Here is a 25126-nt window from a genome sequence, read left to right as displayed (position 1 = left end):
AAGCACAGCAGTTCAGGCAGCATCCGAGGAGCAGGGAAATCGACGTTTCGGGCAAAAGTCCTTCATCAGGAAAGAGGCAGAGTGCCTGAAGGGTGGAGAAATAAATGAGAGGAGGGTGGGGGTGGGGAGAAAGTAGCATAGAGTACAATAGGTGAGTGGGGATGGGGATGAAGGTGATAGGTCAGGGAGGAGGGTGGGGGAAGGTAGCAAAGAGTACAATGGGTGAATGGGGGTAACCTGGTGTTGTGTGATTTTTAACTTTGCACTCAGAGGATGGTGAATCTTGGGGATTCTTTGATCCAGATGCTGTGGAAGCTCAGTCATTGAGCAGGTTCAAGACTGAAATTGAGAGATTTCTGGAGACAAGTGACATCAAGGGATATAGAGACAGTGGAGGAGAATGACATCGATATGATGGATCATGATCTAATTTAATGGGCTGAATCATCGATTTCTACCACTATGTTCTAATATTTGCTTTAGCTACTTTCTTTTCAAATGCCTGTAGAACTCTGTCAGAAAAGAAATACACTTCTCCCACTTAGTTAGATCTTTAATTAACGTGGAACTTTTCATGATTGCGTAAAAATATTTGTGATATCATTATTGAAGAAGTACTGCCTCTCCTTTCTCTTTCAGCTTTTCATTGATTTAGGGAATGAAAAAGCGAATCAGTTCTGGGCTGCACGGATGACTCCAGGAGAGGAGTTGGATACAGATGCCACAACAGAGAAGCGGAAGGAATTTATTAAATTAAAATATAGAGATGGCACTTTCAGAGGACCTCATCTTAAGTTTGCAACACAAGATGAACTGATTAAGGTAAACATTCAGTTTTGCCCATCAGTGCATTCAGTCATCAGATGCCAAGATATATCAGCCATTCATTTACTAATATTGTAGAGGTACCAATGTTGGACTGGGTTGGACAAAATCAGAAGTCACATGACACCAGGTTATAGTCCAACAGATTTATTTGAAATCACCAAGTTTCGGAGCATAGCCCCTTCATCACCTCACCTGAAAGCCTGCGAATACAAATAAACCTGTTGGAATCTAACGTGGTGTCTTGTGACTTCTGACTTAATTTGTTAACTAACAGCATCAAGCTGTTTTTTTTCCAAACAGACAAACTGTGTGTTCAAACTTTAAAACTGTCCAATCTCCAGCAAATTATCAATTTGAGAACTGGTAAGCATCACAAATATGTTACCTACAATGGCCAGTTTGATCAATGAACACATTAGAACTTATATGATTTTCTTTAGATAAAGGCTTATCACCTGGTTTTAATGAGCTCTTCACTAAACTGCAGCATCCTAATGGCTTGATGTTCTTGTCTGACAGGCACTTTGTTCAGCGGTAAACAGTTCCAACATCCTGCAGACAGTGACTCAGATCTTCTCTGAAGCAGGCAGAATGAGTTTTATTGACACGGATGCCTGTGAAACATTTTCTCTGTCTCCCCAAAGCCCGACCTATCCAACTGGAGTGCAGCATCCATCATTGAGGACCTTAGGTATAATAGTAAACAAGTTATAAAATATACATATTAACATTTATTGGATAGGTGGTTACTATTACATGCTAATGCATGCCTGCCCAGTCTTATCAGGTCTGGTGGTATAGCAGGTGAATGAATGATTTTTATTGTTACATATATTTAGGAAGATACAGTGAAAAATGCTTTGTCATCACAATCACACCCTCATTAAGTGAATGAATAATTAAAAGAATCCGGTGCTATTTGAAGTTACAAACAGAATAAGAATAAAGTATTTAAATTGAGTTAATCTTCATCGACCGTTGTCACATCAGTGCTCCACGCTTTTCCAAGACTGATCTTGAGGAGTCCATGCTGTAATGATGATTCTGATGACCCATGAGACCCTGGCTCCTCATGCTGCCGCTGTCTCACCAACACCACAAGAGTCCCTGCTCTGGGCCTACTAAATTCAGGAAACCCCCCATTCTGACACCCACACTACTGCAATTGATGACCCGTCACTGTCTCCAAACTTCCCTGCCTATTGAAGCCAAGAGTCCTTGCTGAAGCCACCACATGACAGAGGTTGACAACCTGATACTACCGCCCAAAGTGAGGACTGCAGATGCTGGAGATTAGAGGCGAGAGTGTGGTGCTGGAAAGGGCTTTTGCCTGAAATGTCAATTTTCCTGCTCCTCAGATGCTGCCTGATCTGCTGTGTTTTTCCAGCACCACACTTGTGAACCTGACACTATCACCAAGAGTCCCCACTTCTAGCCAACTGAAGTCAGTTGTCCCCACTCTAGGCACTGCCATAGCTGAAGCCCAGCCACCAAGAGTCCAGGCTCTGGGCCTACTGCAGCCAGGAATCCCCACTCAAGCCCCCGCCACCTCCACAAGCTCGCCATGATGTCAGGAAGATGAAGGGGAAAAAGAGAAGAAAAAAGAAGAAAAGGAATAAGAGAAAAGGATGAAGTCAGCTTGGAGCAAATGGGCTTAGTAGTCTGACTACTACCTACTGTGCTGGTGCCACCATCTTGGGAGGCATGTGGCCTACAATTGCTGTTGATAGGAATTCAACTTTGACAATTAATTTTTGAATAGGGACATCGTTGGCAAGGTGCTGTTTACTGCCATTCCAACCTGCTATACAATGATAGTTGTGAACCTCTTACTGAACCATTGAAGTTCGTGTAACTATTTTCAGTGTTTAACAGTACAATGAAGAACATGTGTCTGAAATCATGTGTATGTTTGACATTGAAAGACAATAGGTGTCTTCCTCCATGGGATATTAGTGAGGTGTTTGGGTTTTGACAACAATTCATGGACTGATTTTTAATATCACACTGAACTTTTATTTTCATTGCACTTAAATTTCCAAACTGCCATGGTGATGAGTATTACACCCTTTAATCCCTGTTGATGAAATCTTTCTTAGTTAGCCTTAAATATATTCCATGACCCAGCACCCAATACTCTCTGGGAAAGAGAATTCCGAAGATTAATTACTCTGTCTTAGAAAGGATTTTCCCCCTCACTTCCATTTCAAAGGCAACGCCTTTTATTCTGAAACTGTGTTCCTTCTTTTGGATTCTCTGGTAAGGGGAAAGATCCTCTCACTATCCTCCCTGTCAAGACCCCTCAGAATTTGGTATCTTTCATTAAGATTAATCTCATTTTTCTAAGCTCCAAAAAGCATTCACTCCAGCTTACTCAATCTTTCCATACAATACAAAGTGAGTGGAGTGAACCTTTTGTAAATTGTATCAAATACATATGTATCCCTCTCTAGGTAAGGAGAATAAAATCTATATACAGTACAATCTCACCCTATCCAGGTATAGCAAGGATTTCTAACTGTAGTACTCAAACCCTTTTGCAAATTTAAGGCTGACTTTCCAATTGTTTTGCTCTTTGCTGAGAACCTGAACCTGCAGAACGGGAATTCTTGAGCAGAACAGAGTATCTGATTACAAGTTGTGCTTCATTGGCTACTGAAGAAGGGTTGTACTGAAATGTTGATTTCTCCAACTTCTGATGCTGCCTGCTTATTGTGTTCTTCCAGCCTCCTGCTTGTCTCTCATTGGCTACTAATATCAAACATTATGTACTGACGTGAAGTGGAGCTTGCTTTCATTTTGCTGCAGAATGTGTAACTTAAAGGTAAAATTGCCATAGTCCCAGAGGACGGTTTCTCATGAAAGATAGGTAGAGAGAGAGAGAGAAATAGTGATTTTAATCTGAGGGTCACCACAACTCCGGTTAGATGAAAGGTTGGGCGGGAGAGCCCTTTATGGTAACTTTAGCTGGTATGGGAATTGAACCCACCCTCTTAACATCATTCTGTATTGTAAAAACAAATGAAGCCAATTGAACTAACCTTTGATTTCTCCCAACATGATACTCAGAGGTTTCTGATCCATGCCAGTCTCTATTTCTCCTCCATTTATTTTTAAGGCTTTTTCAGTTCCATCTGCTTTCTAATACCTCCTCTCCATGCCTATTCTTCACATACCTGGTTTGGATTACTCCACTGATGTGTGGTTATCACAACAAAGTACCATTATGTCTTTAAAAAAAACTGAAAGAACTGTAGATGCTGTAAATCAGAAACAAAAATAGAAATTACTGGAAAAGTTAAGCACTTTTGTGTGGAGAGAAATCAGAAATTCGTGGGCGGCACGGTGGCACAGTGGTTAGCACTGCTGCCTCACAGCGCCAGAGACCGGGGTTCAATTCCCGCCTCAGGCGACTGACTGTGTGGAGTTTGCACGTTCTCCCCGTGTCTGCGTGGGTTTCCTCCGGGTGCTCCGGTTTCCTCCCACAGTCCAAAGATGTGCAGGTCAGGTGAATTGGCCATACTAAATTGCCCGTAGTGTTAGGTAAGGGGTAAATGTAGGGGTATGGGTGGATTGCGCTTCGGCGGGGCGGTGTGGACTTGTTGGGCCGAAGGGCCTGTTTCCACACTGTAAGTAATCTAATCTAATCTAATCTAATCTAGAATTAATGTTTCAGGTCCAATGACCCTTCCTCAGAACACATTATGTCTTTATCTGGCTCATCAGGTGCCCCAGGACAATGGTCAGGAACAGAAATTGAGCTCACTTCCCCAGCTTCTCTGTGGAGAAGCACTGACACCAATCTGATTGCCACATTGCTGCTGAGCTCAGCACCAATGTTCCCTCTAAGTTGTCCACAATGCAGTCTCTCTGACATTCGCACATGGCGTTTGCAGTGCTCAGGACAATTGCGGCATTGACTTCCAGCGCGGAGGCTTCCAGGCCTTTGCAGCTGGGAAGACGGTGAGAGTTAACACTGACCAGTAGCTATCCAGAAGGCCTGTTACCCATGTAATAAAGATTCCATCATGACAGGTTTAATCTTGTTTTCTGTTTTTTTTTTACCAAGACATTTTATTTTTATTTATTCATGGGATGTGGTCATTGCTGGTTGAGTCAGAATTCAATTCCCTTCCCTACTTGTCCAAGAATTGGGTGGTTTCCTTGATCATATCAGAGGACATCTTAGAGTCAATCTCGTAGTTGTGGATCTGGAATCTCATGTAAGTCAGACCAGATAATTATATCAAATACCTTTCTCGAAAGGACAGTCATGAACCAGGTGGGTTTTTACAACAGTCAACTGTGGTTACCAAGTTGTCATTAAATCAGCTTTTCATTCCAGATTTTTATTGAATTTAAATTTCAACAACAGCCATGATGGGATTTGAACCCATCCACAGATTATTTGGGGGCTTGACAGGATAGATGTTGATAAGTGGGGAAATCTCAAACTGACACGAACAGTGCGGTACTCCTTCAGAAGCAACCCGCCAACAGAGCAGCATTTCCTCAACACTGACCCTTTAACAATGTAGTACTCCCTCAGTGTTGACCCTTTGAAGCAACCCCTTGGTACTGACTCTCGGAGGGTACATCATTCAACCAAGTTTATCCAAGTTAACGATGTCCACTACATCCATTTCTTTTTCTTTTTTCTTCTTTTTTTTCTCTTTTGTCTTCTTTTGCTCTCTTCTTTCTCCTCAGCTACATCCTCAAATTTTGGCCTTGGCACAGACCCAACAAAGTGGTTTCCTAGCCCTGTGTGGCAGTATTTCAGCCTCGTGTGGTGGTCTGTCAGCCCAGCATGACAATCTCCTATATCGACATGATGGTCTTTTGACTGCCTGTGGGGGTCTTTCAGCCCAGCATGGCCTTAGTGTGGATTTCCAAGGTGATTCCAGACCAGCCTCTCATCCTTGAGAGCCTTGAAGTGAAACCAGGTGTGGTTTGGAGTCAAGGCTCAGTATGGACTGGATTCTAAGTGCTGGTGTGGACTGGGTTGGAAAGACTATTGTTCTGAACTTTTTATTTCTTTAATTTCTTATTGATTCCTATAATTTATATTGCTGGACCTTTTGTTTTCTTTATTTTTCTTTTTTTTTCCAAAGAACTTGTACTAAAGAATCTGTACCTAGGTACCTTTTGTAAGATGGCACCATAAGTGGCAACTTGTAACCTTTTCATACTTATTTAAGTACATGTGACAATGAAACTAATTGAAGTCAGTTACCTAAATGCATTTTAAAATAAATGGTTTGGATGAAGGTAGCAAAGGTACAAGAGCTAAATTTGCTGATAAAACCGAGATAGGTCAGAAATTGAGTTGTGAAGAAGACATTAGGAACCTATAAAAGTATAAAGATAACTTAAGTAAGCTGGCAAAGATCTGGCAAATGGAATAAAATGTGCTGAAGTATGAAATTGTCCATTTTGGAAAGAGTGAAAGAAGAAGCATATTAGCAATATGAAGAGAGGTCACAGCGCTCTGCTTTATGCCAAGAACTGACATCACCACAAAACGTCAGACTCTAATTTTAAGGTTTACTTGCCTCATCCCTTGTGGTGGACTTTCTCCACCAGAGGAGGTTCTCTAACTATGTTCTCAGAATCTTCAGTCAACACAATTAGATCACCCTTGTGTGATGTGTCTTCACTTGAAATCCATTTTGCCCCATTGTTCACATTGAAGTGAATGAGGATTTTTTTTACAAATATAGCAGTCAGGCTAAAATCCACAAGCGCAATGAAGTCCAAAATTGTCATATTTGTTACCTAATCACAACTGATACAAGGGTAATAATCTCATTGAATGTGTTGAATTACTTTCTTCATTGTCCTAGATTGTGAATTGATTGTACACTGATTGACACAGCCAACTGGAACCGATGTTTCAGTAGCTCATTACAAGAGAGCTAACAAGAACCTAAGTTGGAATTCTAGATTGGGAACAATAAATATCGAGAATGTGATGCTAGAAAAGCACAGCAGATCAGGTAGCATCCGAGGAGCAGGAGAATTGACGTTTCGGGCAAAAGCCCTTTGTCAGGAGGGCTTATGATGAAGGGCTGATGGCCGAAACGTTGATTCTCTTGCACCTCAGATGCTGCCTGACCTGCTGCGCTTTTCCAGCACCACACTCTTGACTCTAATCTCCAGCATCTGCAGTCCTCACTTTCTCCAACAATAACAAAACAACGATGTTACGTACATTTAGAAAATGAAAGATCCCAAATATCAAAAAGGCAACAGCTGAAAAAGAGAACCCCTAAAATTGTATTTTCGTATAAGCAATATATATATTAAGCAAGAAGATAAAACTGTTTGAGATAGCTGAGAATTAATTGTTGACTAACAGCTGAAAAGAAAAGTGTTCCTCTTCTATCATATCAGCTTATGATAAGATTGTAATGTTACAAGATTAACAGAATTGGATGATGAGACACCCAGGCTTTGACACTGAAATTAAATGAGGAGCTATTCAAATTCTGGTACATGCAGGCATTTTTTAAAAAATCCTTTTATACAATGTGAACTTCACTGTGGATGTGCAGGTTACAATGGACTGGCCATGTTGAATTACCTATAGTGTCCAGGGATGTGCAGTCAAGGTAGATTAGCCTTAGGAAATGCAGGGTTACAAGGAAAGTTTGGTCTGGGTAGGATGCTCTTCAGAGGGTGATGTGGACTCAATGGACCAAATGACCTGCTTCCACACTGTAGGGATTTTATGATTATAATAGGGACTCAATAGTTAGAAGGTCAGATCGAAGGTTTATTGGGAACGAACGAGACTCACGGTTGGTGTGTTGCCTCCCAGGTGCCAGGGTCTGTGATGTCTCGAATCGTGTCTTTGGCTTCATGAAGGGAGAGGGTGACCAGCTCCAAGTCATGGTCCACGCAGGTACCAACAACATATGTAGAAAGACGGGTAGGGATGTAAGGCAGGATTTCAGGGAGCTAGGGTGGAAGCTGAGAGCTAAAACAAAAAGAGTTGTTATCTCTGGATTGTTACCCTTGCCACGTGATAGTGAGGCAAGGAACAGAGAGAGATATTAGCTGAACGCGTGGCTGCAGGGATGGTGCAGGAGGGAGGGTTTCAGGTACCTGGATAATTGGGGCTCATTGTGGGGATGGTCTTCACTTGAACCAGAGGGGTACTAATATCGTGGATGGGAAATTTGCTGATGCTATTCAGGTGGGTTTAAACTAGCTCAGCAGGGGGGTGGAAACCTGAGGTGTAGTTCCAATGCACAGAAGGATGAGAATAGGGAGGGCATGGACAGGAATTCACAGTCAAAGGAATGTGCTGGCATACAGCAAGCTGGTTTGAAGTGTGTCTACTTCAACGCCAGGAGTATCCGAAATAAGGTAAAAACATTGACTGCAGATGCTGGAAACCAGAATCTGGATTAGTGGTGCTGGAAGAGCACAGCAGTTCAGGCAGCATCCGAGGAGCAGTAAAACGAACATTTCGGGTAAAAGTCCTTCATCAGGAATACAGGCAGAGACCCTGAAGGGTGGAGAGATAAGTGAGAGGAGGGTGGGGGTGGGGAGAATGTAGCCTAGAGTACAATAGGTGAGTGGTAGAGGGGATGAAGGTGATAGGTCAGGGGTGTAGAGAGAGGAGGAAAGCTTCTTCAAGGCAGGCATCCTTGCAAGAGGATTCGCAGTAGGGTTAAAATCAACTAGATAAAAACAATGACTGCAGATGCTGGAAACCAGATTATGGTTGTAGAGAGAGGAGGAAAACTTCTTCAAGACCACCACAGAACACACCAGATGGCCTCCTTCTTGAGAGACCGCAATTTCCCTTCCCATATGGTTAAAGATGCCCTCCAACGCATCTCGTCCACATCCTGCACCTCCGCCCTCAGACCCCACCCCTCCAACCTTAACACGGACAGAACGCCCCCTGGTGCTCACCTTCCACCCTACCAACCTTTGCATATACCAAATCATCCGCCGACATTTCCGCCACCTCCAAACAGACCCCACCACCAAGGATATATTTCCCTCCCCACCCCTTTCCGCCTTCCGCAAAGACCGTTCCCTCCGTGACTACCTGGTGAGGTCCACGCCCCCTTCAACCCACCCTCCCATCCTGGCACCTTCCCCTGCCACCACAGGAATTGCAAAAGCTGCACCCACGCCTCCTCCCTCACCTCCTTCCAAGCCCCTAGAGGAGCCTTTCACATCCATCAAAGTTTTACCTGCACATCCACCAATATCATTTATTTTTAGATTAGATTAGATTACTTACAGTGTGGAAACAGGCCCTTCGGACCAACAAGTCCACACCGACCCGCCGAAGCGCACCCACCCAGACCCATTCCCCTACATTTACCCCTGCACCTAACACTACGGGCAATTTAGCATGGCCAATTCACCTAACCTGCACATTTTTTGGACTATGGGAGGAAACCGGAGCACCTGGAGGAAACCCACGCAGACACGGGGAGAATGTGCAAACTCCACACAGTCAGTCGCCTGAGGCGGGAATTGAACCCAGGTCTCTGGCGCTGTGAGGCAGCAGTGCTAACCATTGTGCCAGTCCCTGGCACTGGTAACTCTCAACTCCCATCCATGAACACTGACATCTGACACATTACTGTGCCGCCGTGCCGCCCACGTTGTATCTGTTGCTCCCGATGCGGTCTCCTCTACACTGGAGAGACTGGACGTCTCCTAGCAGAGCGCTTTAGGGAACATCTCAGGGACACCCACACCAATCAACCACACCACCCTGTGGCCCAACATTTCAATTCCCCCTCCCACTCTGCCGAGGACATGGAGGTCCTGGACCTCCTTCACCATTGCTCCCTCACCACCAGATGCCTGGAGGAAGAACGTCTCATCTTCCGCCTTGGAACACTTCAACCCCGGGGCATCAATGTGGACTTCAACAGTTTCCTCATTTCCTCTTCCCCACCTCACCCCAGTTCCAAACTTCCAGCTCAGCACTGTCCCCATGACCTGTCCTACTTGCCTATCTTCTTTTCCACCTATCCACTCCACCCTCCCCCCGCCCCCGACCTATCACTTTCATCCCTTCCCCCACTCACCTATTGTACTCCATGCTACTTTCTCCCCACCCCCATCCTCCTCTAGCTTATCTCTCCACCCTTCAGGCTCTCTGCCTGTATTCCTGATGAAGGGCTTTTGCCCAAAACGTCAATTTTACTGCTCCTCGGATGCTGCCTGAACTGCTGTGCTCTTCCAGCACCACTAATCCAGTATCCGAAATAGGGTAGGTGAGCTTGCCGCATGGATAGGTACCTGGGACTTCGAAGTTGTGGCCATTTCGGAAACATGGATAGAGTAGGGTGAGGAATGGATGTTGCAGGTTCCAAGGTTGAGATCTTTCATTAAGAACAGGGAAGGTGGTAAAAGACGGGGAGATGTGGCCTTGTTAGTCAAGGATAGTATAACGGTGGCCGAAAGTACTTTTGATGAGGACTCGTCTACTGAAGTAGTGTGGGCTGGGGTTAGAAACAGCAGAGAAGAGGTCACACTGCTGGAAGTTTTTATAGGCCTCCGCAGAGTTCTAGGAGGTGGAGGAGTGTATTGGCAAAATGATTCTAGGTAGGAGTAAAAGGAACAGGGTGGTCATTTTGGGGGACTTTAACTTCCCAACATTGACTGGAAATGCTATAACTCCAGTACGTCGGAGGGATCAGTTTTTGTCCAATGTGTACAGGAGGGTTTCCTGACAAAGGGTTGACAAGCGAGGAGGCCACACTGGTTCTGGTGCTTGGTAATGAACCAGACCAGGTGTTTGATTTAGTTATAGGCAAGCACTTTGGAGAGAGTAGAGATCAGAGTGGTGCTGGAAAAGCACAGCCGGTCAGGCAAAATCCAATGAGCAGGAAAATTGATGTTTTGGGCAAAATCCCTTCATCAGGACTGGCTGTGCTTTTCCAGCACCACTCAAATCTAGACTCTGATTTCCAGCATCTGCAGTCCTCACTTTTGCCACTTTGGAGAAAGTGACCATAATTCAGTTACGTTTGGTTTAGCGATGGAAAGGGATAGGTACATGCCACAGGGCAAGAATTATAGATGGGGCAAGGGCATTATAATGCAATTAGGCAAGACTTACGATGCATAGAATGGAGTAGCAAAATGCAGGGGATGGGGATAATCGAAATGTGGAGCTGATTCAGGGAACAGATATTGCATGTCCTTGATAGCTATGTCCCTGTTTGGCAGGGAGGAAGTGATAAGGTAAGAGAACCGTGGTTTACTACAGAAATTTTATCTCTTGTTAAGTGGAAGAAGGAGGCTTATGTGATGATGAGACAAAATGAGACAGGTAAGAAGGGGTAAGATTAAGGAACATTGGATGATGAGAACAGAGGAACTTCTCGTCAAAAGAAAGAAGGCAGCTTACGTAAGGTAGACGAAGCAAGGATCTAGCACAGCTTTAGAGGATTACAGGCTTGCTAGAAAGGAGCTCAGAAATGGACTGAGGAGAGCCAGATGGGGGCACAAAAAAGCCTTGGCAAGAAGGATTAGGGAGAACCCAAAGACATTTTACTCATACGTGAGGAATAAGAGAGTGACCAGGGAGAAGGTAGGGCCGATCAGGGATAGCGGAGGGAACTGGTGCGTGGAGTCTGAGCAGATAGGGGAAGCCCAAATGAGTTTTTTGCTTCGGTTTTCACCAAGGAAAGGGAACATGTTGTAAATGAAAACTTAGAGAAGCTGGGATACAGTCTTGACCAGATCAAGATTGATGAAATTGACGTGCTAGAAATTTTGGAAAACATTAAGATTGATAAGTCTCCAGGGCCAGACCAGATTTATCCCAGGCTGCTCCGGGAAGTGAAAAAGGAGGTTGCTAAGCCACTGGCGAGGATATTTGCCTCCTCACTCTCCACAGGAGGAATACCGGAGGATTGGAAGGAAGCAATGTTGTTCCTATTTTCAAGAAGGGTAATAGGGAAATCCCTGGCAATTACAGACCAGTCAGTCTAACATCTGTGGTCAGCAAAGTTTTGGAAAGAATTCTGAGGGTTAGGATTTATGACTATTTGGCAAAGCATAGTGTGATTAAAGGCAGTTAGCATGGATTTGTGAGAGGCAGGTCATGCCTCACAAATCTTATTGAGTTCTTTGAGGAGGTGTCAAGACAGGTTGACAATGGTTGAGCAGTGGATGTGTGTATCTGGATTTCAGCAAGGCATTTGATAAGGTTCCCCAAGGTAGGCTCATTCATTAAGTCAGGAAGTATGGGATACAGAGAGATTTGGCTATCTGGATTCAGAATTGGCTGGCTGACAGAAGGCAGAGAATGGTTGTAGATGGAAAGTATCCTGCCTGGTGGTCAGTGTTGAGTGGGGTCCCGCAGGGCTCTGTTCTTGGGCCTCTGCTCTTTGTAGTTTTTATAAATGATTTGGATGAGGACGTTGAGGGGTGGGTTAGTAAATTTGCAGATGACACGAAGGTTGGAGGTGTTGTCAATAGTATCGAGGGCTACTGCAGGCTGCAGCGTGACATAGACAGGATGCAGAGCTGGGCTGAGAAATGGTAGATGGAGTTCAACCTGGATAAATGCAAAGTGATGCATTTGGAAGGTCAAACTCGAATGCTGAGTATAGGATTAAAGATAGGATTCTTGGCAGTGTGGAGGAACAGAGGGATCTTGGTGTTCAAGTACATAGATCCCTCAAAGTTGCCACCCAAGTGGATTGGGTTGTTAAGAAAGCATATGGTGTTTTGGCTTTCATTAACGGGGGATGGAGTTTAAGACCCGCAAGATTTTGCTGCAGCTCTGAAAGTCCCTGGTGAGATCACATTTGGAATATTGTGTCCAGTTCTTGTCGCCCTACTATAGGAAAGATTCAGAGGCTTTGGAGAGGGTGCAAAGAAGTTTTATCAGGGTGCTGCCTGGACTGGAGGGCTTGACTAATAAAGAAAGGTTGAATAAGCTCAGACTTTTCTCTCTGGAGAGAAGGAGAAAGAGAGGAGACCTGATCGAGGTGTACAAAATAATCAAGGAAGAGATGGAGTCAATAGCCAGAGACTTTTCCCCAGGGCAGGATTGACTGGTACGAGAAGTCATAGTTTGAAGATATTAGGATGAAGGTATAAAGCAGATGTCAGAGTTAGGTTCTTTACGCAGAGAGTTGTGAATGCATGGAATGCAATGCCAACTGTGATGGTGGAAGCAGAGTCATTTAGGACATTTAAGTGAAGGCTGGACATGCACATGGATAGCAGTGAGTTGAGGGGTGTATAGGTTAAGTTACTATATTTTACATTAGGATTAAATCTTGGCACAATATCGTAGGCCAAAGGGCCTGTTCTGTGCTGTACATTTCTATGTTCTATGTTCTATGTAAGATGGTTCAGATGAGGCAAAGGAGAATTTCAGATTAGCTAAGAAGGATTTAAAGAGAGAGTTAAGATGAATAAAGAGAGGTCTTGAGCATTCTTTAACAGGTAGAATAAAGGAGAACCCTAAAACTTTCCATTGGTATGTGAGGAATAAAAGGATGACTAGGGTAGAAATAGAGCCAGTCAAAGACAGAAGTGGGAAGTTGAGTGTGGACCCTGTGGAGATCGGAGAGGTGCTCAACAAACATTTCTCATCGGTTTTCACTCCGGAAAAGGAGAATATTGTTGAGGAGAAGAATGAAGTACGAGATATTAGACAAGAAAGGATCGAGGTTACTGAGGAAGAGGTATTATCAATTCTAGAAGGAGTGAAAGTAGACAAGTCCTCTGAGCCGGCTAGGATTTATCCGAGGATTCTCTGGGAAGCTAGGGTGGAGATGGCAGAGCCTATGGCTTTGATCTTTAAGTCGTCATTGTCAACAGGTTTAGTACCAGAGAACAGGAGGATTGCAAATGTTGTGCCCTTTTTCAAGAAGGGCAGTGGAGATGACCCAGGTAATTATAGACCAGCGAGCCTTACGTCTGTTGTCGGAAAATCTTTGGAAAGGATTATATGAGTTAGGATTTATAATCATCTAGCAAGCAACAATTTGATTTCAGATAGTCAACATGGTTTCATCAAGGGCAGGTCGTACCTCACAAACCTCATTGAGTTTTTTGAGAAGGTGACCAAGCATGTGGATGAGGGTAGGGTAGTTGACGTGGTATACATGGACTTCAGTAAAACCTTTGATAAGGTTCCACATGGAATCTGTAGGAGAAAATGCAGAGGCATGGAATTGAGGGTGATTTAGCAATTAGGATTAGAAACTGGCTTTCTGAAAGGAGGCAGCGAGTGGTGGTCGATGGAAAATATTCAGCTTGGAATCCAGTTACTAGTGGTGTGTCACAAGACGACACTAAATTCGATGGAGTAGTGGACAGTTTGTAAGAATGTTGCAGGTTGCAGGGGACTTGAATGAACTGCAGAATTGGGCTGAGAGGTGGCAAATGGAGTTCAATGCAGCTAAATGTGAGGTGATGCACTTTGGGAAGAATAACAGGAAGGCAGAGTACTGGGTCAATGGTAGTGTGGATGTGCAGAGGGATCTTGGAGTCTATGTACATAGATTCCTGAAAGTTGCCACCCAGGTGGATAGGAGAAAGTGAGGTCTGCAGATGCTGGAGATCAGAGATGGAAATGTGTTGCTGGAAAAGCGCAGCAGGTCAGGCAGCATCTAGGGAAGAGGAGAATCGACGTTTCGGGCATTAGCCCTTCTTCAGGAAATGCCCGAAACGTCGATTCTCCTCTTCCCTAGATGCTGCCTGACCTGCTGCGCTTTTCCAGCAACACATTTCCAACCCAGGTGGATAGTGCTGTTAAAAAGGCATGTGGTGTGTTAGGTTTCATTGGTAGAGGGATTGAGTTCCGGAGTCACAATATCACGCTGCAACTATACAAAACGCTGGTGCGGCCACATTTGGAATATTGTGTACAGTTCTGGTTGCCATATTTTGGGAAGGATGTGGAAGCATTGGAAAGGGTGCAGGGGGGATTTACCAGGATGTTGCCTGGTCTGGAGGGAAGGTCTTATGAGGAAAGGCTGAGAGACTTGGGTCTGTTCTCATTGGAAAGAAGAAGGCTAAGAGGGGATTTGATAGAGACATACAAGATGATCAGAGGATTAGATAGGGTAGACAGTGAAAGTCTTTTTCCTAGGATGATGATATCAGCTTGTACGAGGGGGCATAACCACAAATTGAGGGGTGATAGATTTAAGACAGATGTCAGAGGCAGGTACTTTACTCAGAGAGTGGTAAGGGCGCTGAATGCCCTACCTGCCAATGTAGTTAACTCAGCCACATTAGGGAGATTTAAACAATCCTTGGATAAGCACATGGATGATGATGGGTTGGTATAGAGGGGTGAACTTCGATTAGTTCACAGGTTGGCGCAACATCAAGGCCTGTACGGCCTATTCTGTGCTGTATTGTTCTATGTTCTATGTTCTAATTGCCCTTGAGGGGGTGGTGGTAAGCTGTCTTCTTGAACCACTGCGGTCCATATGATATAGAGACACTCAGAATGTTGTTAAGGAAGGGTTCCAAAATTTTGATCCAGCGACAATGAATGGATGATATCGGTGGAATCTTTTGGGGTCTGGGCAATGTTAATAATGACAAGATTTGTGGCAGAATTGGACAAGGTTTCCTATGAGGTCCTTCTTGACGTCAGGAATATCTTGCTCCATCTTTTATGCTTTTGACAAACAGCTAGGTTATCACAGGGCAGTGGCCAGTTGCCAGTCAAGGAAGGATTATTGATAAATGCCTTGTTAACTGCATCACCCCATTGCCTACTCTAATTGTGCAGAACCCAGCAAGGCAGGATAATATGGCATATTCTGTCTGGACTATACTGGAGAAATTTTCACCCACCCTGGAGATCAGTCCAAGCAGTGGAACTACAGCTTCAGCAGCCCCGTCCTCTATTCCACCACAGTCCTAGTCAGCATTGTACCTGTCCTCTGCATCAGTCAGGAGGGTGTGAAATGATAGACCTTTCAGCCTTATAAGGTCCCCAGGCCCTCAATCTCACCAGGTGCAGAAGAGTGCTCCAAGATTTAAAAGTCATGACAGCTGCCAGGGTAGATCATGTCCTGATGCTGAGTCTTGCAGTGTTGGTGGACAGTTCTATAGCCCATGCGGGAAGCCAGCTCCATTCCTGAATCTTCCTGCTCAGGCTGCAACACTGACATTATGTGTGGAAATATAACAAACAAGTGTGATCCTAATTAGATGACATTAGTCATTGTCCTGCTGCATTGAGAGATCCTGCACAGGTCACCAACCACTCCATGAAAGGGCCCAATTACACAGATTGCTGTTTTGAGCTTCATATTCACTCGGAAAGAATGGCTCCCACTCCTGAAGCCCTCAGGTCCTATTCCAGCATCCAGCACTGTTGCATCACCATGTCCCATGACATAAGGAGTCTGCACCAACGCTCTGCCTTGCTCATCCCCAGGAAATGAAGTCAGAGCTGGAAAGCACTGGGCCTCCTTGCAGGATTCATTCCTGTACTTGCTGGGGGCCACTGAGCCTATGCCTTGGCTGAGGTATCATGACACTCAGATTAAATTCACCATCAACTGTCTCTAAGATTACAAGCTTATCAGCAGATTGTGTTACTCTTCAAACTTTGCATGATGTTGTTCTTTGACCAAAACCTTAGAATCTTGTAACTTTATTCTCTTTGTGAGTGTTTGGAACTTTCATTCTTATAGCGTCGTACAGCACAGAGACAGGCCCTTTGGCCCAAATTAGTTCATGCCAACTAAAATGTCCATCCACGGGATTCCCATCTCTTTGCACTTGGGCCATTCTGTCCGATTTGCTAAGTTATTGGTCCCTAACCAGATATAACATCAATCTGGTGATCTGGCCTGGCACGGTGGCTCAGTGGTTAGCACTGCTGCCTCACAGCACCAGGGTCCCAGGATCGATTTCAGCCTCAGGTGACTGTCTGTGTGGAGTTTGCACATTCTCCCCATGTCTGTGTGGGTTTCCTCTCTGTGCTCCAGTTTCCTCCCAAAGTCCAAAGATGTGCAGGTCGGGTGAATTAGTCATTCTAAATTGCCCATAGTGTTAGGTGCATTAGTCAGAGGGGAATGGTTCTGGGTGGATTACTCTTCGGAAGTTCGGTGTGGACTTGTTGGGCCGAAGGGCCTGTTTCCACACTGTAGGGAATCTAATCTAATCATAACAGCTGCTAAACTATCTAACCCATTTCACTTACCATTTTATGAAAATGACCAGCTTTGAAAAAACACTATTTTGTCTGTATTTCATAGAATGATCCAATGTACATTTTTTCAAAAGGAGGAGCTTTTCAATGTCACACAATGCACAAAATGCTAAGCCATAGTGCTTGTCTTCCAAGGCTCCAATGCACAACTCGTGAAGATGAAATCTTTGGAAATTTTTCATCTGATGATGCTCCTGTGCTGTATCTTGGGATATTTTCTGATGTTAAAGGCCATGCATAGCTTCACAGAATCAGAATGTTTACAGTGCAGAAGGAGACCAATTGGTCCATCGTGCCAGTACTGACTTGATCATCTAATGCCAATCTCCTGATTTTTCCCCATTTCTCTGCACACTATTTATATCCAAATAATCATCCAATGCCATCTAGAATGCCTCAATTGTACCTGCTTCCACCACATTTCCATGCAATGAATTCCACATCCAAATGATTCACTAACTGAGTCCTGATTTACTGACCCATGAGTATTAGGCTGTAACTGATGAAACATCATACTAAGTGTTGCTGACATGATTTTTGCCTCTTCTCTGCAGAAATTCTAAATTCCAACTCTATGGTTTCAATGGGTATTTACAGTGAGATCACACAATCTGTATTGCATTGCGGATACCTATACAAGACATCAGCCATGACAAAACTACCCAGCAGCAAGAAATGCAAAGATGGTAGGTCATGGATATCCAGTGACACTGGCCACATGCAGAATGTTAATACAGTTCAAGTATTTTCTGGAAGTTGATTATAATGAGAGAATTTAGGGCGGTTCACTTATTTCAAATTTTTTATTGTTTGGATATTGATGGTGTTGACGTGGCAGTTTTTATCGTCCATTCTTAGTTACTTTGAGAGAATTACGAGTTAACAATTACTGTGAAAATTAAGTTCTCATGCTGATTGGACGATATTAAGAATGGCAGGTTCCATTCTGTATTACCTTGTGGTTCCCAACTATGTGAAATAACCACATTTTCAGTCAACACTGGAATTTGGCTCTTGTGGTACAGTGGCATTGTCCCTACTTCTAGGCTAGAAGATTCAGGTTCAAGTCCCAACTGTTCTGAAGATGTGTCAGAGCATCTTTAAATAGGTTGATTAAGAAAATATCTCAAAACTAGAGCTTTCATCAATTGTACTTACAGTGCTCTGTGCAGTGTACAGTGAGTGATGTCACATTGCAGATAAATATTTATACATACACATGAAAATGTAGTTCTTTAATCATGATGGAATAATGTTAACAATGTAGCACAATCCCTGAAAAATATTAACATACCACATCCCAGCAAAATTTGCAATTTCTCTCAAATAAGCAACCAAACTCACTAGATTCTGGGTTAAGATTGTTCAAACATGTTGGACATTGACAATCACAGAGAACACTTGCAGTTCTCAATCTGGATACAACTTAAATCCAGACCCCAGAGCTGTAAAAACAGTCTCTCACCTACAATAAGCTCCCTAATTGCTCATGGGAACAAATTATTGTTTGAATGAAAAGGCTTCTTGTTGCAAATGTTAAATTTCAAATTGACATGTGCTGTTTTCTCTCAGAGTTCCAGAAGCAGTGGTGCTCTTTGGACAGGTCCCTTCTTTTCTACGAAACAGATAAAAGTACTGAACCAATTGGGACAATTAAAATGAATGACATTGTTTGTATTGGAGTGAGCAGACCACAATCACTAGCCAACTCTGGCCCTACAGACAGGTACTGGAGAATTTAACAAAGTTTTTTTGTCACAGTTGGTTGAAAGCCATGCAGTCTCTGTAAAAGTGGAGAGAAGACAGACATCAATAATATGATTTTGCTATAATATTTTACAAGGTGCAGTCAATTTTGTCAGTTAAAAGGTACAGTCAGTTATGCTTATTGGATTTGGATGTTGTTAATGCAATTCAGTTTCTTATTCCTTCAGATCTGCTGATTATTTGACTTTGAGTGTATCAACCAGTACATGGAATGAACTTTTTGAAATCTATATTGATTGGCAGGATGTCAGTGATCTAGCCAAGTCTGCATTATTCCCTGTCATTGTCTGATTGCCCTCACAAGGCAATTGTGCAGTTACTTGAGCTACTGTGTTATGAGGGCAGTCAAATAAGGTAACCCTAACACTAATCTCGCTTGTATCATAATGAACTCATGACTCTGAGTGGAATTTTACCAGTGCCTGGTGGCAGGAACAGAGGTGTAGAGGTAAGAAACTAGTAGGAAATGGACAGCTCCTTGGTACTCTGATATCATTAGGTAAGTTTCCCAACAGTAACTTGGGTTTGATGGCTCATAACACAAAGGGGGGCAGCCACTTTAAATGTTCCATATTGCAATTAGGGACAACTCTTTGGGCAGGCGTGATTTTGGTCATGGCAGAGTGCTTCTATCTTCCATATGTAGCTGATTGCCTAACTAATGGTGAATGCTTTCCTCAGGCTAAATAGCCCATTGAAAGGGCCACATGAAAGAAAGTCAGTGGTTCAGACACCACACCCTGTTCCTTTAACAGCTCCCGCCTCCCCGCAAAACAGTCCCCCATGGCCAGAAGACTTTGCCTATGCTTTATCTTCTACCTCAACCTATCAAAACTGTCTTTCACATACCCCTCAATTGCACCTCCATTTGAGGCAGTTTCTGACCTCGTTCATTACCAGCTCTCCTGATGTCTCCAGCATCACCAATATCTGTCTTCAGCCAATTTGATTCACTCCATGTGATATCAAGAAACATTTGGAGGCACTGGATACTGCCAAGGTTATGAGCCCAGACAACATTCTGGCAATAGTACTGAAGATCTGTGCTTCAGTACTTGATGCATAGAAAGGGCCTCTGGGCATCTTTGAATCTGGATGGCATGATGGGTCAAATGGCCCCCTTCTGTGCTGTATCATTTCTGTTGTTCTATGGTCTTGCAGTATCTATGGAGAGTAAAACCGACTTAATGTTTCGAGTCTAGTATGACTGATCTTCAAAAGTGAAATGAACTGGAACCATAAAGTGTCTTTTCGGCTATTGACAGACTAGGAGGAAGATCAAGTGGAAGAGTTCATGAGGGTGCCCACAAAGAGGCAAAGGTGACGATAAGGGTGATAAAGGAGAGGTATTGATTTAAAATAAGTGTAAATGTTAGCTGTGAAAAGGACAAAATGTATTCAGTGCCCTCAGAGCAAAGTCAGCGAGACATGGCTCGGGCCAGTGTCTTTGGGGGTAATGTTTGTTGTGAAGTAGGAGGCTGCAAATTGTTAACAAAATGAAGGACAGAAGTCATGCTCTGAAGTGCTTATCATTGAATCACAGAATTCTTTACTTTGTTTTTACACTAACTCTAATCCATTCAAAGCTATTTTGAAATCCTCAATTGAAAATGCCTCCATCATATTTACAGGGAATACATTCCATACCCTTGCCATACTTGTTGAATAGTTAGTCTGTCATGTAGAATGATGTCAATCAGTCTAGGTTCAATCCCAGCTTTGATTAGACGTCACCATGAGGGTACTGTATTTTTGGACTTAACCTTTGCCTGAGGTATGGTGATCTTCAGGTTAAGCTCTATCATCAGTTGTCTATCTCTAATATAGATTGGGGCTATGGTGTTGAACTTGCTGAATGGAAATGCTTTTCCTCACATTCCCCTTGATTTGTTTGTATGTCACTACAATCCTATGTCCTCTCATTCTTGTTCCATTTATAAATGGGAACAGTTTCTCCCTATCTACTCTGTCCAATCCGTTCATGACTGTCAAATTGCCTCTCAGCCAAGGGGAACAGTCCCAACTTTTTCAATCTGTCCTCATCACAGAAATTTCTCATTCCTGAATCATTTTCTGCACTCTCCAATGTGTTCGCTTCGTTCATATAATGTTGTGTCCATAGCTGTATATAATCCTCCAGTTGAGATCTAACAAGATTATACAAGTTCAACATCACCTCCCTGCTCTTGGAATGTACACCCCTACTAAAATATTCTGAGGACAATGTCTGTTTTATTTACCACTCTCTCCTTCCATGCTTGCATCCTTTTTAGACCTGTACCTCCTATTTTGTATTGTCTTTCAATATTCTTCTGACCAAAGTGCATCACTCACACTTCTCTGCATTGAACTTCATATGTCACCAATTTGCCCATTTTAGAGCAGTGCTTGAGAAAGTTTCAAGGCTACTTCACCACTTCTTACCATAATCTTAGAGATATCACTTCTGGAAGTTCTGATTGAAGATTGCTGTGAATGCTTCAGCCTGATATGTTGGGCTCTTCCATCATTGAGGATTGAGATATTTGTGGAGCCTCCTCCTCCAGTGAGTTCTTTAATTGTTCGTCACACTTATAACTGAATGTCGCAGTACTGAAGAGCTTAGATCTGATCGATTGGTTGTGCAATCATTGAACATTTTTTACTGTATTTTACGATGGATGTTGGATAAACAAGTCATTCTGAGCTGCAGCTTCACCAGGTTGACACCTCTTTTAGGTATGCCTGCAGCTGGCATGCCCTTCAGCACTCTCCACTGAAACAGGATCGATCCCCTGAAGTGGCTGTGAGCCTGAGGAGCATGACCAGCCATGTGTTCACTTCTGCTACATCTCCTGGGCCTGGTATCACTTCCAGGTTTCTTGCTGGGGATTCAATATTCCTTGGCCACATCATTTCATATAGCTGTGGGTTTCACTGTGATTTTTGGGATTGGAATTAAATGGGGTCTTGAGCCTGTGGATGGCATTAGCAAAACCAATCCACAATTTTCTCCAAGGTGGCCACTTCCAGACACAACATGTATTTAAGAATAGTAGGTGAGCTTCCAGCACTGACAACTCATTTTGCAGCTGAAACTCTTGTTCAAGCTTTCTTTAGATTTTAACCACAATATATCAATGATGAACTAAAAAAAAGAAATGTGAATGCTGGAAATCTAAAATAAAAACAGAAAAAGATGAAAAGAACTAAGCAGGTCTGATAGCATCTTTGGAGAGAATGCAGTGTTAACATTTTGAGTCCCATTTCAGTGGACCCAAAACATTGACTTTCTTTGTCTCTCCACAGATGCTATCAGACCTGCTGAGTTTTTCCAGCAATTTCTGTTTTTATGTCAGTAATGACTTGTGTCATGTATATTCTACTTTGTGTAAATTTGAGATAATTCAAAACATTGTTCTGTATGTCTTGATCAAACAATTACTTTGTTGGACAAAAATTCTAAGATAACAAGTTCAAAGTCTCCTTAACCCTGACCCAACCTTGGACGTAATATGTCACAAATTAATGAATAACTTTCCCATTATTTATTGCAACACCCCAGTGAACTCCAGCACTGTTCACATTGAGCTTTTATTTTAGTCAAATTACTGGTGTAACCAACATTGGATTACATTTATTATTTCTGTGTTCGATGAAACTAAGGCAATAACTTTAAAAGTAAGGATGCTCTGCCATATCAAAATATAGAAATTTTATGCTGTGTTGGGCATCCACCTTTGCTGGCATCTATGAGCAGAGCTATTAACTTTTGACATAAATGGGCTAATCCTTCAGGAAGTTTTCATGTGACATTGTGGCTCTTACCTATTTAAGAGCATAGCATTTTATTCAATATCTTCATCAGGTCATGATTCTGTTTTAAATAGCCTGAGAAGTTCCTGGAGTCTCAATCACTCAATTTTGTTTTCTATCTTCATTAGGTTTCGATACACATTCGAAATTTTTCTCACTTCAGAAAAGCTTTTTCAGTTTGGCACAGATAACCCTGACAGCCTACAGATGTGGACAAGTTCCATTGCAAAGGTACCTCATGATTATAAAATGTACCATACATCCAGCAAGAACCATGTTATCTTTCTGTCATTTTCCAACAATATATATCTGAACTTCAAGGAGAAAGTGAGGACTGCAGATGCTGGAGATCAGAGCTGAAAATGTGTTGCTGGAAAAGCGCAGCAGGTCAGGCAGCATCCAAGGAACAGGAGAATCAACATTTCGGGCATAAGCCATTCCTGAAGAAGGGCTTACGCCCGAAATGTCGATTCTCCTGTACCTTGGATGCTGCCTGACCTGCTGCGCTTTTCCAGCAACACATTTTCATATCTGAACTTCACTGGAGAATAGGGTGACATGGTGACTCACTGGTTAGCATTGCTGCCTCACAATGCTCGGGACCTGGGTTTGATTTCTTCCTTGGGCAACTGCCTGTGCAGAGTTTGCACATTCTCTGTGACTGTGTGGATTCCCTCTGGATGCTGTGGTTTCCTCCCACCGTTCAAAAGACATGCAAGTTAGGTTGTGTAGCTATGCTGAATTGCTATCGTGACTAAGGATGTCCGGGCCTAGATAGGTTAGCCATGGAAAATGCATGGTTATGGTTGGGTCTGGGTGGGATGTTGTTTGAACGATTAATGTGGGCTTGATGAGCTAAATGGCCTGCTTTCGCACTGTAGATATTCAATGGATTCTAATAGCAATGAAATCCAATCAAAGGTATCAGCTGGCCTGTTTGAGACAACACTCCAGTCCTAGATGATGTAATTGATTTCTCTAACACAAAGGGTCTTGAACTGCGAGCACTTTATTTTTCTAAACATAATGTCTTCTTGGCAGTTTCTTTCAATCGTCTTCCATTCTCTTGATTTTAGATTGCAGCCAGCTTGCTTTTTATTTACATCTGTCTATGTCTTTCCTTTTCTTTTTTTGCCATGGCCCTTCAATGTTATACTTAGAGGTATATAAACATCATTCATAACATTGCATCATTTTCTTTTGATGAGAGGGCCTCTTGATATATCCATCAAGAAAATCCAATGTCATCTACAATTTTTCTTTAAGTTGTTGACTAACCAATGTAATATTTCCAGCAAGGTTTATTTTTATTGTCAGAATTGTAGTTTTGCACCTCAAAAACAATCCATTAGTGCCTTTGCATGGTGTCATGTAATTATGACACTATTTATAAAGTCATACAGCCATAAAGCTGTGAGCACGGAAACAGACCCTTCAGTCCAACTCGTCCATGCCAACCAGATTTCCTAAATAAATCTAGTCCCAGGGGAGTTGGTAAAAGAGGGGGAGGTGTGACATTGTTAGTCAAGGTCAGTATTACAGTGGCAGAAAAGACGTTTGATGAGGACTCATCTACTGAGTTAGTATTGGTTGAGGTTAGAAACAGCTTTCACTCTGTTGGGAGTTTTCTATAGGCCTCTGAAAAGTTCTAGAGATGTAGAGAAAGGATTGCAAATATAATTCTGGACAGAAGCGAAAGTAACAGGATAGATGTTATGGGGGTCTTTAACTTTCCAAATATTGACTGGAAACGCCATAGTTCAAATACCTTAGATGGGTCAGTTTTTGTCCAATGTGTGCAGGAGGGTTTCCTGACACAGGGCAGGCGTTATAGCTGGGGGAATGGCATTAAGATGAGAATATGCAAAGTTTAGGATACATAGGATGTGGAAGGAAACTGCAGGGCATGGGCACAATTGAAATGTGGAGCATGTTCAAGGAACAACTACTGCATGTCCTTGATAAGTATGTATCTGTCAGGCAGGGAGGAAGTGGTTGAGTGAGGGAACCGTAGCTTACTAAAGCAGTTGAATCTTTTGTCAAGAGGAAGAAGGAAACTTATGTAAAGATGAGACACGAAGGCTCTTTTAGGGCGCTTAGAGTTATAAATTAGCCACAAAGGACCTGAAGAGCGAGCTAAGAGGAGCAGGAGGAGACATGAGAAGTCTTTGGCAGGATCAAGGAAAACTCTAAAGCTTTCTTTAGGTATGTCAGGAATTTAAGAGTGACTAAGGTAAGATTAGAGCCTGTTAAGAGCAGTAGTGGGAAGTTGTGTATGGAGTCCAAAAAGCTAGAAGAGGTGCTAAATGTATATTTTTTGTCAGTATTCACACAGGAAAAGACAATGTTGTTGAGGAGAATACTGAGATACGGGCTATTAGATTAGATGGGATTGAGGTTCATAAGGGGGAGGTATTAGCAATTCTGAAAAGTGTGAAAATAGATAAGTCCCTTGGGCCGGATGGGATTTATTCTAGGATTCTCTGGGAAGCTAGGGAGGAGATTGCAGAGCCTTTGGCTTTGATCTTTATGTCATTATTGTCTACA

The 25126-nt window shown here is 43.0% G+C and overlaps 1 protein-coding gene across 3 annotated transcripts in view; it reads left to right on the top strand.

The window, feature by feature from the left end:
* arap3 (ArfGAP with RhoGAP domain, ankyrin repeat and PH domain 3) overlaps window positions 1-25126 on the top strand; it is a 363864-nt gene that overhangs the window by 204623 nt on the left and 134115 nt on the right. For all 3 annotated transcript variants that reach the window (XM_087995078.1, XM_087995076.1, XM_087995077.1), the window contains exons 10-14: window positions 640-822; window positions 1348-1519; window positions 17572-17703; window positions 18590-18743; window positions 22708-22810. In XM_087995078.1, the coding sequence (XP_087851204.1) occupies window positions 640-822; window positions 1348-1519; window positions 17572-17703; window positions 18590-18743; window positions 22708-22810 (744 nt within the window). The remainder of the gene's footprint in view (window positions 1-639; window positions 823-1347; window positions 1520-17571; window positions 17704-18589; window positions 18744-22707; window positions 22811-25126) is intronic.

The sequence above is a fragment of the Chiloscyllium plagiosum genome, unplaced genomic scaffold (assembly GCF_037043375.1).
Source record: "Chiloscyllium plagiosum isolate Xiang-an unplaced genomic scaffold, Cpla_swu_hap1 HiC_scaffold_16, whole genome shotgun sequence".
Classification (NCBI taxonomy): domain Eukaryota; kingdom Metazoa; phylum Chordata; class Chondrichthyes; order Orectolobiformes; family Hemiscylliidae; genus Chiloscyllium; species Chiloscyllium plagiosum.
The sequence above is the reverse complement of the archived record's forward strand: the minus strand, read 5'-3'. Positions and strand labels throughout refer to the sequence as shown.